This window comes from Mytilus trossulus, chromosome 3, assembly GCF_036588685.1.
Source record: "Mytilus trossulus isolate FHL-02 chromosome 3, PNRI_Mtr1.1.1.hap1, whole genome shotgun sequence".
NCBI classification, from domain to species: Eukaryota; Metazoa; Mollusca; class Bivalvia; order Mytilida; family Mytilidae; genus Mytilus; species Mytilus trossulus.
Window position 1 is genome coordinate 58,453,419 of NC_086375.1, and position 14,526 is coordinate 58,467,944.

The 14,526-nt window shown below is 31.2% G+C and overlaps 1 protein-coding gene across 1 annotated transcript; it reads left to right on the forward strand.

The window, feature by feature from the left end:
• Positions 1 to 6,578: 6,578 nt before the first annotated feature.
• On the forward strand, positions 6,579 to 13,314 carry LOC134711972 (RING finger protein 145-like). Its single transcript, XM_063573038.1, has 3 exons — positions 6,579 to 6,638; positions 7,795 to 7,918; positions 10,559 to 13,314. The coding sequence occupies exons 1-3, from the start codon at positions 6,624 to 6,626 to the stop codon at positions 12,082 to 12,084; spliced, it is 1,665 nt and encodes a 554-aa protein (XP_063429108.1). The 5' UTR covers positions 6,579 to 6,623; the 3' UTR covers positions 12,085 to 13,314.
• Positions 13,315 to 14,526: the final 1,212 nt, after the last annotated feature.

The window sequence follows — 14,526 nt, forward strand, 5'->3', positions numbered from 1 at the left end:
GATAGACGCCAAGTGATGGCATAAGCTCACGATCCGCGAGCTACATCTATTTAATCTCTTTATAAAAAAATAAACGATAAAATCAAATGAATTATAAGATATATTTATTTAAATATCGAAACATAAGATCATCGGACAAATAAAGATAAATATTCAAACCAGTGAGCTTAAGATCACATTTTACAGATTCGATCTATACTTATTAAACCAGTATTGCAACACCTTGATTTTTAAACTTTGGATAATCAGCCTTCTTTCGTGGATAGAATATGATAAAATATGTGTATACTAATATAGAAATATTAATTTTGATAACATTGGCATTAAGCCGAATTAATAAGGTATACATTTGTCTTTTTAACAAACCACAATGTTGATAACAAGTTAAAGTAATTGTTGTACAAAAAAATGAATTTAACAGCTTTTACTGTTATCGAACAATGGAATGTCAGACATTTAAAATAAATCTTAAGATTATTGTTTAAATCATGGTTGATCGTTACATGCCAAAGAGTCACTACTTGGCGCAGCCTCCATTCACATGGATAACCGCCTCTTAACGATTTTCAAGCCTGCGACCAATCGACGAACTTGTTACAGAGGTAACCGTTACCAATCCTGAGGAAGGGCATTGTTAATGTCATGAAGCTTTTGAAGTTTACGCCCAATAATGTCTCATATATGCTCGATATGGTTTCAATCCTGGCTACAATCAGGGCAAGGAAGATCAACCGACTTTCATTTGACCAATGGATCTTCCACCAATATGCTAATTTCAAAAGTTGGCAGGCTCAGTACCATCAGATACAGGCCACTTTATGTCTGTTTGAAAGTAAAGATCACCAAAATGATCTTCTCGTATAATAACCAGTAGCTATGAGTCGATTTTTTTTTAGGATGGTACTGTTTTCAATGGGTTTCTGTCTGACAAACCTTCATAAGGCTGTTAGAGGGACTCTTTCTGATCTCAGTAGGCCTTTAATAACTTTATTCACAAAACGACTATATTGAATGGTAATGACCAACAATACGTGCAATTTGACGCAGAGACATTCCTGCTTATCTCATGCTGATAATCTGCCATCTTGCTGCAGTTAAAGTTGTTGAGGACCCATTACATGTACAGGGTGTCAATCACATAACTTTACAAATTTGGTTATTTAAAATGTTGAAAGGAATGAGGATAACAACATCTGTTTTATTGTTTACGAGTACAGTACGTGCATATGCAGAGTATAGCTTATTGAGTCGATATTTATTGATTAAACTCTGGTAAGATTTAAAAAATGTTTCATTTCATACTTTTTACGACCAAATTATTTTATGTCTACCTGTGCGAATTTCAAACGCGCAAATTTACACCAGTACTGAAAACCTTCCATCCTTTACGGCTAGACTTTAGTATACATAGATAAATAAAATCGTATAAGATAAGCAAAATGAGGATGTCAAATTTGATGTATGTCTTTTGTGTTTCTTCGTTACATTTGTTGTTTTTATAGTGATTAAGATGATAACACAATGTTGACTGCTGCACCCCTATATTTTAAACATTTTTACTCTTTGAGTATGTTTGTTTTGCCCACGCATCGTTGACAATGTAATGGAATTTGATGCGACTGTCAAACAAATGAGAGATTTAGCTAGCTATAAAACCAGATTCAATCCACCATTTTCTACATTAGAAAATGCCTGTACCAAGTCAGGAATATGACAGTTGTTATCCATTCGTTTGATGTGTTTGGTCTTTCCTTTTTGAATTTTCCTCGCAGTTCTGTATTTTTGTGTTTTTACTTTTTATTTCAATATATTATATTATAAAACAATATTCCTTTTTAATTTGAATTGCAATTCGGTGTTGCAATACTTTTTTCAATGTGTATATATATTTATGGTCTATTGTAAGCGCAAACAAGAATATAGTATGATACTCCTCCAAAGTCCTTTTTTTTAAATTTTTGACAGAAAAAATATGTTTGCATATTTTTCTCTTAATATCAATAGTACAAAGAGCAATAACTTGGCAATTTTCAACACCATTTTACACCTTCTTTGAATTAGAGCTTTCCCGTGAAATGTGTTTTGTTGTTATCATTTTTATCATTTATTCATACATGTTATATATTTATGCTGATTTTAGATAATAATATAAAAATACAGGTATAATTGCAAGGTTTGTCAGTTTAAATTCTGACATAATTTGTTATAACTACATAAATGTTTTAGAATAGAACTTTGTTGGTTTAAAAATTGTCACGTCTGAATGATCTAGCTCAGTAGTGAAGGTTATTTTAAGACCACAGTAAATTCCACCTCAAAATTGAATATTCAGATTTTCTGGGTTAGAAATAACAATAATGAGGGTAATATTTAAATATATGTAACAAGATGCAGTCAAATCAATTTGTGTCAATCGTTGTTTTTTTTTTATTAAATTAATATTTATGATTTTTAAGTTATTGTTAATTGGTTCTAGAACAAAGTGAATACGTGAAAGCAATTCCCTTTCTCAATGTATACTAGACAAACATAGCATACCAATAGAACAGTCCAAATTCAAACAAGGAAAACATTATTAATCTACATGACCACATTCAATGATATCTACTTCTTGGTTCTTCCAATAGGACATGCGTCTCTGCTACTTAAATAAGTGAGAAGAAGCATGATCAATTCTTATTCTGAACTTTTTTCTATCTGTCAGATAATGTCTAAAATGCACGAATATTATGAACCCTGTTGTATTAATACTGGCAAAGGTTCCCTATAAGTAGTACAGTACTTTAACCCAATAACGTTTAAAATTGTACTGGCATATGTAAAAACACTTCTTTACCGTCTTTACCAATTTCTGTAGCTTAATTCAAAACAAATTAAATATCTATCATTAAAATTACCATTCTCTTTCATATTAGCACATTATTATGTTTTAAACGTCAGCTATTTATATACATATATGTGTAAAGTCCTTTGTTCGTTTAAACAAATTATCACGTTTGAATGATCCTATAGGTCAGTAGTAAAGTTTATTTATAGACTAGAGGAATTTTCACTTCAAAAATCGAAAATTGAATCATTTTAAAATATCTTTCAGAAATGGCTACATTGAGGGTAAGACCGTAACTCATTTCTCGGAAGAGTCTCTAATTCAAAGGCATTTTCACTGAATTAATTTATTTATCTAAATGCATCATTTTTTTATGAATTTCTTTCCTGAGTGTATATCGGTGTGGATAATTGTCGAGTTATTGCTCTTTTTACCATTGATGGTAAAAGAAAAGTATGCAAACATGGTTATTAGAATAACAGAAGGCAGTCAAACCAATTTGTTTCAAATTGCTATTTATGTTGATAAGTGAACTATATTATTAGGTTTGATATCAGGTATCACTCAGGGCTCAGTATTAACTTTGACGTTAAGTTTATGTTAATTGGGTTCATGAGCAGCGTGACAACGCCTTGTTTTTTTTTACAATTTAATAAGAAACATGGATAAACAGAGACAGTAAAGTAATAATTTTCATCAACTACCTTATTATACTTATTATTGGGAGATAATTCAGTAGACTGAACCAGAAAAACTAAATTAAATGTTTATAAAAGAGAGTATATACCACAATGAATCTGTAATTGATGTACATTTATTTTACACAATTATTTAATAACGACCATGAATTATTAATAATACCAAAACCACAAAAAAACGTCTTTTAAAGTCAGAGAAAAAACACGACCTTGTGAAAGAATATATTTTGCAGTATGAAAGACAACTAATACTTGAAATGTGATCTACATGTTTATGGTCTATTGTAAACATCAACGAGAATATATAATCATCCAAAAAGTAAAATCACAAAAATATTGAACTCCAAGAAAAATTCAAAACGGAAAGATCCAATCAAATGGCAATATCAAATAATAAAACACAAAAAACGCACTGTCATATGCACATGGCTATCTATTTTTGACATAAAAAAACATGTTTGCATACTTTTCTCTTGCTATCAAAGGTACAAAGAGCAATAACTCGACCATTATCCACACCGCTTTTACACTTAGGAAAGAAATTCATAAACAACTGATGCATTTGAATAAATAATTCCGTGATAATGGATCGTAATGCCTCTGAAATATAAACTCTTCCGAGAAATATGTTTTGTTGTTATCATGTTTATTTAATTTATACTAAAGTATGAGGATTTTAGATAATTATAATAAAATTGAGAATGGAAATGGGGAATGTATCAAAGATACAACAACCTGACCATAGAAAAAACAAAAGCGGAAGGTCACCAACAGGTCTTCAATGTAACGAGAAATTCCCGCACCTGGAGATGTCCTTCAGCTGGCTCCTAAACAAATATATACTAGTTCAGTGACAATGAACGCCATACTAATTTCCAAATTGTACACAAGAAACTAAAATTAAAATAATACAAGACTAACAAAGACCAGAGGCTCCTGACTTGGGACAGGCGCAAAAATGCAGCGGGGTTAAACATGTTTATGAGATCTCAACCCTCCCCTATACATCTAGCCAATGTAGAAAAGTAAAAGCATAGCAATACGTACATTCAAAATTCAATTCAAGAGAAGTCCGAATCTGATGTCAGAAGATGTAACCAAAGAAAATAAACAAAATGTGAATTATACATAAATAACAACAGACTACTAGCAGTTAATTGACAAGCCAGCTCCAGACTTCAATTAAACTGATTAAAAATTATGATTTCATCATATGAATATCAGACACATTCCTAACCATTAGGGGTTTAATATCATACCATCATAACAATATGAGAAGAACATAACCCGTGTCATGCCAACAACTGTTTTTAGAATAAATGTGTTTAGTTCCGATGCAAAGACTCTATAAGTGAATCAATATTAACGCCAAAATATGCTATCTCTAATGACCTGACAACAATATCGTAACTATATCCCTTCTTAATAAGTCTATTTAAAGGTTTTGTTAGTTTCTGCGGTGAATACTGACATTTTTGTGCTTTATAAAGAATATTTCCATAAAAATTGGATGTGAAATACCTAAACGTATAAGAAGTCAGCATGTTGAGCTATACTTACGAATGATGTCCTTATACCGATGATAAAATTTAGTAAATGTTTTGACTAGTTTGTGATATCGAAAATCCTGGTGTAATAATTTTTCAGTAATACATAAATTTCTCTCGTTAAAATCTAAAACATTGTTACAAACACGAGCGAATCGTACAAGTTGAGATATATAAACACCGTAAGATGGTGACAACGGAACGTCACCATCTAAAAATGGATAATTGACGATAGGAAATGAAAAATCATCTCTTTTATCATAAATTTTAGTATTAAGCTTATTAGTGATATAGATATCAAGATCGAGGAAAGGGTAGTGGTCATTGTTAATATTAGCTTTATTCAACTGGATGAATTTCTTTAGTATACATACTGAAGTCGTCATTATTGAGAGCCAAAATGTCATCCAAATATCTAAAAGTATTATTAAGTTTGTTTATCAGATGTTGTTTCGATGGGTCTTTGCTGATTTTTGTCATAAATTGTAACTCATGTTCAGCAGCCTTGCATTATTGCACAGTTAAATTTTCCAAAGTCATGATTTATTATAAATTCATGTATATTTTTATCTTTTTTTTTTTTTTTTTTAGATATAACGTTTTTTTGTTTAAAAAATGTCACGTATGAATGATCTTAGTTCAGTAGTAAAGTTTATTTATTAATAATAGACCAGAGTAAATTCCAATTCAAAAAAGAAAAAAATCAGATCTAGTTATGTTAGAAATGGCTACAATGAGGGTAAGATTTTAATATATGTTACAAGAAGCAGTCATAGACATTTGTGTCAATATTATTTTTTTTATGACTGCACTTAATTTTTATGATTGATATCTAGTTTAAGTTTATGTCAGTATTGCTTTTGAAGTTTATGTTTATTGGTTAAAGAACAAAGTGACGACGCGTAAGCAATTCTCATACCCAATGCACTAGAAATACACATGCAGCATACCAATAGAACAGTCCAAATTAAAACATGGAAAATATTAATTATCCATATACTTAATACAACATGACCACATACAATAATAATTACTTTTGGGTTCGACCAATAGGACCTGCTACTCAAATCAGTATGAAGAAGCATGATCATTTCAAGAAGACGGATGATTATTTCTTGATATATAATGATATAATGACTAAAATTATTTACAAATATTATGGTATATTAATACTGCCAAAGGTTCCATACTTTTTTTCTGCACGTCGCTTAACATTTTACTGGCATGTGCAAGAAAACTTCTTTATCGTCTTGAATGTGTGAGGAAAAAACCACGTGCACCAATTGAATTTCCATTGGCATCAGTATCTAGAATAAACTAACCAATTTATGTAGCTTAATTCAAAACAAATAAGATATTTATCATGAAAATTATCCTTCTCTTTCATATACACATAATTTAGTTTTAAACGTCAGTAATATTTGAAAAGTCCTTTGTTCGTTTAAAAACAATTCACGTTTGAATGATCCTATAGTTCAGAAGTAAAGTTTATACATAGAACAGAGGAAATTCCACTTGTAAATCGAAAATTCAGACCTAATTTTGTTAGAAATGGCTCTATTTAGGGTAAGAACGTAGCGTAATATATGTAAGATTAAAATGATTCAATCTGGATTGATTTTAGTGGATGATTGAACTAGATGTTTATATTTGATATCAGGTTTCAGCTTATATCAGTATTGTTTTTATTAGTTCCTCGAGCAAAGTGACGACAACTTTGTTTTCTTACAATTTATTGAGAACAGATTTAGTAAAGGAAAGCAAATGCGTCTTATAATAGATATCACCTCCCTTATTTTTTAACGGATTTTTGTGACAAAAATGTCGGTTATTGATTTGGGGATGTACTGTGGCCGGGCAGTCGGTCGGTCGGGCGAGCGTCAATCAAATGTTGCCCGTGCATTAACTCATGAACCGTTCAACCAAAGCTTTTAAAATTTTAATATGTTGTTACTGACTCAAGTTCAATAATGGCGATTTTGACTTTTACCGTTCAGAAGTTGTGGTTCTTGAAAGATTAAAAAATGAAATTTCCAGTCGTGTCCGTGCATTTACGCATGAACTGTTCTACCAAAGCTTCCCAAATTTTAATATGTTGTTACGGATGACAAAATGGAGGTCAAGTTCAATATTGACGATTTTGTCTTTTACCGTTCATGAGTTGTGGTTCTTGAAAGATTGAAAAATGGAGTTTCCAGTCTTGTCCGTGCATTTACGCATGAACTGTTCTACCAAAGCTTCCCAAATTTTAATATGTTGTTACTGATAACAAAATGAAGGTCAAGTTCAATAATGACCTTTTTGACTTTTACCGTTCAGGAGTTATGGTTCTTGAAAGATCGTAAAATGGCGTTTCCATATGTTGTTGAATTTACTCATGAACCATTCAATCTAAGCTTTTCAAATTTTAATATGTTGATAATAATGACAAAATAGAGGTCAAATTTGATATTGAAGATTTTCACTTTCACCATTCATCAGTAATGGTTCATGTGATATTGCCAGGACACAAATACATGTTAATAAAGCCGGTTTGCTGTCGTTGTGACAGTCTCTTGTTTTATTATTGGTAGATTACTCAGATGACTGCATCAGGACGTTTTTATAAGAGTGTACAAACCGAAAGGAAACTGTTATTGGTGTACAACACTCATTTTACACGACTATTAATTATAATTTAAAATGACAAATACATCAGGATAATTTCAATTTTATTTTGTAGAATATAAACTGGGAAAGCATCCTTGCCTTAAGTATACGAGTGCTGTTCCTTAGTTTTTTGGATATAATTTTCAGATTTAGCTACCAATACCTCGGATGGGTGTCATATATTGTGCGATGTTTAGGTAAGTGTTACAATTTAACGAGGACTCCTTATATCAGAAGTTAATGAAAATAATTTGTTTTTTGAATTTATTGCAATATCTGAATCTTACACTTTCTTGACTTATTTTCAAACTTAAACACCTCATTCCCAGTTTACCCGAAAAATAATATTAAGGAATGAATTTTTGTGAAACAGAAAAACGGAAAATTCTAACGTCAAACGTCCAACGTCCCGACCTAAAGAGAAATAAAAAGACTAAGTTTTTCTTAATATAAACCCGCGTCACGTGATGTCTCCTATATCTGGCGCGCGCGCTGTACCTAAAATAAAAGAAAAACTTTCCAAACTAAACATGAAACTTCTCCGGTAACACTATACTATAGACTCCTTACAGAAACGAACAAACAAACAAACAAACAAACAAACAAAACAAACAATGGGTAAATTTTAGTAATTGTCATTTTAAGGTGTTTCTTCAGATTATGTATCCCTTTTAATTTCATATTTACCCAATAGAAACCATCAAATAAAAGTTAGCAGCATAATAAGTAGTTGGGTTGTGATTCAGGAAGGTGTGTCACAGGGTTTACTTCTTGGACCTCTTTTGTTAAAATATTTTATGACCGATTTTTTTTTTATTTCTTTAAACAGAGCTCAATATAATTACACAGAGGACAAGTTACAAATTATCGTTCTGAAGTCATGATCTCGACAAGCTAATATCAACTTTAGAAGATGAATTCAAACAATTGATTGACTGGTTTAAATTTAATAAAATGAAAGCATAATACCCTGACAAATTCCAGGTCTTAGCGGTTGGCAAAAATCTTTGAGAAGAGCCCATCTATGCATTTGCAATCATAGGTAGTGGCATCACTACATTTTAAAGCTACTAAACAAAAACAAACGACAAATCGAAATCCAATTATCTTTTCTGTATAATGTGATCTATATAAAAGCCTAATAATGGTGATAGTTCCAGTTACCAATCTTTATAATTATAAAAAACTGATTTATAAATATTTTTTTATGTATATGTCGTGTACAAGTTGCAATTTTGTACAGGTTATAACATGTACAAACATATTGTACATGTTATAACTTGTATAGTGCAAAAATACAAGTTATAACATATACAAAAGTACCTCATACATGTTATTACCTGTACAAAATATTGCTTAAAAATGGTTTTAATTTGTACAAAATTTAAGATAAATCTAAATGAAGTGATATACACTTCTAAATTCACCAATGCATAAAGAACAACAATAAATAGGCCAAAATGTGTCTTTTTCTGTAGGGGACAATCATCACAAAGTTTCAGAAATATATGTTTCATTACTTATGTTGGCAAAATATGCTTCCATGTAATTGTAGGTTTTATGTTGTCAATCATGGCTTAAATAAGTGTTACATTATTTACTAAAAGCTTACATTTCCTCAATGACAATTACATTGGATGCTAGTAACTCAATTCTTCAAAACATTTTAAGAACGATGCCTAATAATATTGGGTAATACTCCTCCCTCTCGTTTTATAGCATGCAAAGACTAAAACAATCACATCTTCCTACATCTAACTAAAGACTAACACAATGTCTTATATGCTTACTCTGTAAAAGCAAGAGAGAGCTGATATAGTTTTCATTGGACCACGCTTCATTATCAATATCTTTGGATTTACTCTTCAACATTTTTGGCCTTCAGCATGACTTATGTAAATTTATAACTTATTTTATTTTTATAAACTATAAGAACATTGCATGAGGCAAATGTCATTTTGATGTTTAAAATATACATCTTCTACTTTTAAAGCATGTATTGTGTCCTTTGGATGTTTTCTGTTCCATGGGCTGGTTGTTGTCTTTTAGATACATACCCCATTTTCATTCCCAATTTTATTTGTAGACACTTCTATCCTGGATATCCTCTTATGTCTTTTAGTGTCAACTAGAATAAAAGTATTTTACTTTTGCCTTCAATGTTGACACTCACAGTTATAATTCATCAAATAAAGATATGTCCATAGATATTCATAAGAGGATCATAAGACATGTCCTAAGATATATCTTATGACAAGTCTTAGGAATGCATCGTAATACCGACTCTTGGACATTAACTGTATCAAAAGGGACAAAACACAAGGAATAATAAAAAAAAAGTTATGAAATATTATTGAGATCAATAACGTCTATTGCAATAATAGAAACATATCCTTATTTTTCGATTTTGTACAAGTTAAAACCATTTTAAAGCAATATTTTGTACAGGTTATAACATGTATTAGGTACTTTTGTACATGTTATAACTTGTATTTTTGCATTATACAAGTTATAACATGTACAATTTGTTTGTACATGTTATAACCTGTACAAAATTGCAACTTGTACACGACATATACAAGTGAGTGATATACTACAGGCCTTGAAAATAACCAGCAAAAATGAATTAACGTGAAGATAAAACCTTATTCTGAAAAATAAATGCGGTAAGAGATCATCTTCATTCACTTAAAGGTTGCTGTTATCACTATTTGTTGTTTGTTTGCAGTGATTAATTCATTTTTTTTAAAGAATTCTACGAAAAATAGCAACTTCCGAAAAGATGCTGGTATAGAATACCACTGCTAATAATTTGCTATTTTTTGTTTAAATTTCAGGACTCTTAACTCTATTGATTGTTACTGGATTACCAAACAGCAGTTTGATGACAGTCTTCAGGATTATGTTGGGAACTTCTAATATAATTATAGCTTGGATTGTAACATCGTTGTATATAAAGTGTGGAGAAACGTCAGAATACGCTGTGCATATTTTAATCGTTCTAAAATTAGTGCAGATTAGTTTAGTTCTGTTTTATTATTGGTTTAATGAAGTAAACACAATATATCGGTTTGCAGTGTATGTTTACTTCTTTTTCATCGGAGGAACGGTGTTACAAATTTCTCCTGATTGGATTTTCAACGTCTTAACTATAGTCACAATTTTAAGCCTTGTTTTGTTATGCCTTCATGTGCTTGAGAATGGAATCTTGACTCCTGAACAGGAAAGGCGTATAGATTTATACCTTCAACGTTTGGATGGATTTGATTTGGATGACATTATAAACATATTCCATAGAAATGATTTTTGTACATATTTAATAGTTCTATGTACTGTATGTCTAATTAACAACTGGTTCGATGTTGACATTTATAGTAATCAACATTTCAAACCAACTAACTTGGTGTTATATACTACACTCGGTATGTGTTGTTGTACTGTTATCTCCGTTATAGCATTTTCTACAATTTCAATTGTTATTTCTAAACATTTGTTTAAATTCTGCTTTTTCATTGTTGAAGGAAAATATGAATCCACACAAGAAGAGCTCGGGTTACATATATTGAATATCTTAAACGTATATTTATGTACAACAGACATGGTCGTCTTTGACATGCAGCCACTAGATCGTGGTATATTTTTGATCAACAGAATTGTATTTCTTGCAGTTTGTTCTACAGAATTGTGTTCAATCATTGTAGAAGTGTCGAGCAAGGAAGTGGCAGCAACACCAGCATCAGGATTCAACACCCTTAGAGTTATTGGCGTGCATATTGCATTTAGTATTGGATATGTGGCAATACTATATGAACTTCTAGTCCAATATTCCATGAATGATTTGGGCATTTTTCTTTCAACAGTGTTTTTCGTTTGTAATTTACTACGAACATTTGCCTCGCTTATTATATTTTGTCTCTATAAACTTGATGAAACTCGCCAGGATTTTTGGGAAAACTTTGACGATGTGATATTTTACGCACGTATGACTTTTTCAACGATTCTAATAGTAATTTTATTGCCAACGGCTTGTGTTGGTGTTTGGACAGTATTTTATGGATTCTACACATGGTTTGATTTATATCGATTATTAATATTGTGGCTGGTCAATGTTTTCTCCGGTATATACGTTTTATTTGAAACTATTCGACAGAGGAAAAGGGTCTTGGCGTATACTACTATTTTAAAAGATGCATCACTTTCTCAACTAAACAGGGATGACTGCAGTATTTGTTTGCATGAAATGATGAAAGGAAAAGTAACTCGCTGTGGTCATGTGTTTCACGAGATATGCATACGAAAGTGGTTGAATACGAGACTGGTGTGTCCAATGTGTAACACATCGATTATAATACATGTACAATAAACTTTGATTATACATTCATACTATATTCAGTGGAAAACTTGAAATCATTTGTAGTGTGACCCCTTAAATAGTAAACATTTTAAAGAAAACAGTAGACAGGATCAGGGCCGACGTTCTATACTAACACACTAACATAGTAAGTCCCTGACAGAATTCAAAAAGTCTCTATATATCAAAGTAGTATAATCGTAGTTTACATGTAGATAAAGGCGAAAAATAATTGTCTTCTCTAATGAGGTAGTTGTGGTTCTTGTGATCTAAACATGATATGAAACGCGAAAAATAATTGTCCCCTCTGAGAGGTATAATAGTTTTGATTCTTGCGATCTAAACACCATGATATGGAGAACGCTCTGAACGGCTTTTTTTCTCTTCATTTTTGTTATCCATCATACGATTGGATGAAATTGTGTCATGTTTTACTTATTTGAATATTTATACAAAAGTATGACCTTTTCAATAGTAAAAATTTCAAAGAAACAATTGTCCTCTATAAGGAGATAACATAGCTGTGGTTCTTGCGATCTAAACACCATGATATGGAGAACGCTCTGGTTGGCTTACTTATTTTTCATTTTTGTTATCTAGCATACGATTGGTTGTATTTGTGCATCTTTCCAACCGGAAGTATTATCTATGACTTAAAGTCAGCCCGATGACGGAATCCTATCCGGTCTCCTTTTTTGTCGTTTTTCTCCTAAAGTAACTCCATCTGAATAATCATAAGAATGGATGACAAATGCGACTATGCATGTTACCAAAAAGGACACAGAGGAATGATGATTGATTTTTTGTGGAAGGAAGAGAAGCGACACACAAAATGAGGTCTTATCGTTTAATAGTATAGATAATACCATAAAGAACGTTTTCACCAAGTTTTGATATGAAAAGCAATAAAGAAAAAAATGGGAGTTATTAATTTTATTTATTCAAACTTCCTGACTTATAAGACGTAGTTTAAGTCTTTTGGCATGCCGGGAGTGAAATTAATCTCATTTAAGTCTTATTCGTTAACCATCTAATAACGCGATTTAAAACGCATCAACGACTTTTGGTGTAGCTATTAACCAACTAAAAAAAGGTGATAGCCATGCAACTATTAAAATTAGATTGTATGATTTGTCTTTTAACGCTTTTTGATACAAGTTTTAGTTATAAAAGTAAATCATACAATAAAACATTTTTATGATTTTCCTCGACAGATACTTTAAACAAACACATGAAACTGACATGATCGATAGTATATTAAACATACTTGTTTGTATTGATCTTTTTGCTTCAGCCCAGCAAATATTACTTGTTCTGTGGAAAAATAAAATAAGTATTGTAATGTGACACTTCGTCACTTAGTGAATATTGAAAGCGTGGTTAAACTGAAGGTAGGCAGTACAGGTAAAAACAAAGTTAGATAGATGAGATCAAAGGTAATCAAGAACAAATGTTTTTTCAAATAGAGTTTGGGTTGAATGACAGGTGAAAAATAACACATAAAATTATATCCGGATTTTATTTTATGTAGTATTATTTAGCATAGCATGAAAAATGTGCAACTGACATTTAGCTAATGTAATGTTAATCATTTGAAAGTATAGGTTTTAACCGTTAATTGAAATGCGAATTGGATAGAAAAATATCAGATGCACTTTTATTCATGAAGAGATATGTCAATGAGATGGAGCTTTTTTTGTGTAATAAATCCTTTTTGATCATTTTTTTTCTGTTGTTCTGACCAAATGGGACAAAATATAAGTTGAATACGTTTTACTACACAAAGACCGAACAGAACAAAATGAACACAACATATATACATTGCCAGGAGTGTCGCAAAAGTTTTTGAGATATATACTTCTTCCGCAAGCTTTAACACAATTTTTCGTCACGTGTGCATAGATTTTATCATGATTTTGTACTTTTATATATTGATAACATTTTAATATTATTAATTTGTGTTTTAGAAAAAGCATTTATAGAAGTATAAATTGAAAAAATGAATTTGATCTTGAATCGTGTATTCTAGCCGTCACGGTTGACCGTTTCGGCAAGGTATGAACAACATTTCGTATGAACGAAAAACGGGATTGATGGTTTTAGACACAGAAAATATAAAAAAAAGAAATAAAATTGATTAAGTAGAGTTATAAGGTCGCACAATAACTGGATAGTCGTTGTATATTTTTATAATCCTGGTACCTTTGATAACTATTTACACCACTGGGTCGATATCACTGCTGGTGGACGTTTCGTCCCCGAGGGTATCACCAGCCCAGAAGTCAGCACTTCGGTGTTGACATGAATATCAATTATGTTGTAATTGTGATGCATTTTCTGTTTACAAAACTTTGAATTTTTCGAAAAACTAAGGATTTTCTTATCCCAGGAATAGATAACATTAGCCGTATTTGGCACATTTTGGGGAATTTTGAATCCTCAATGCTCTTCAAA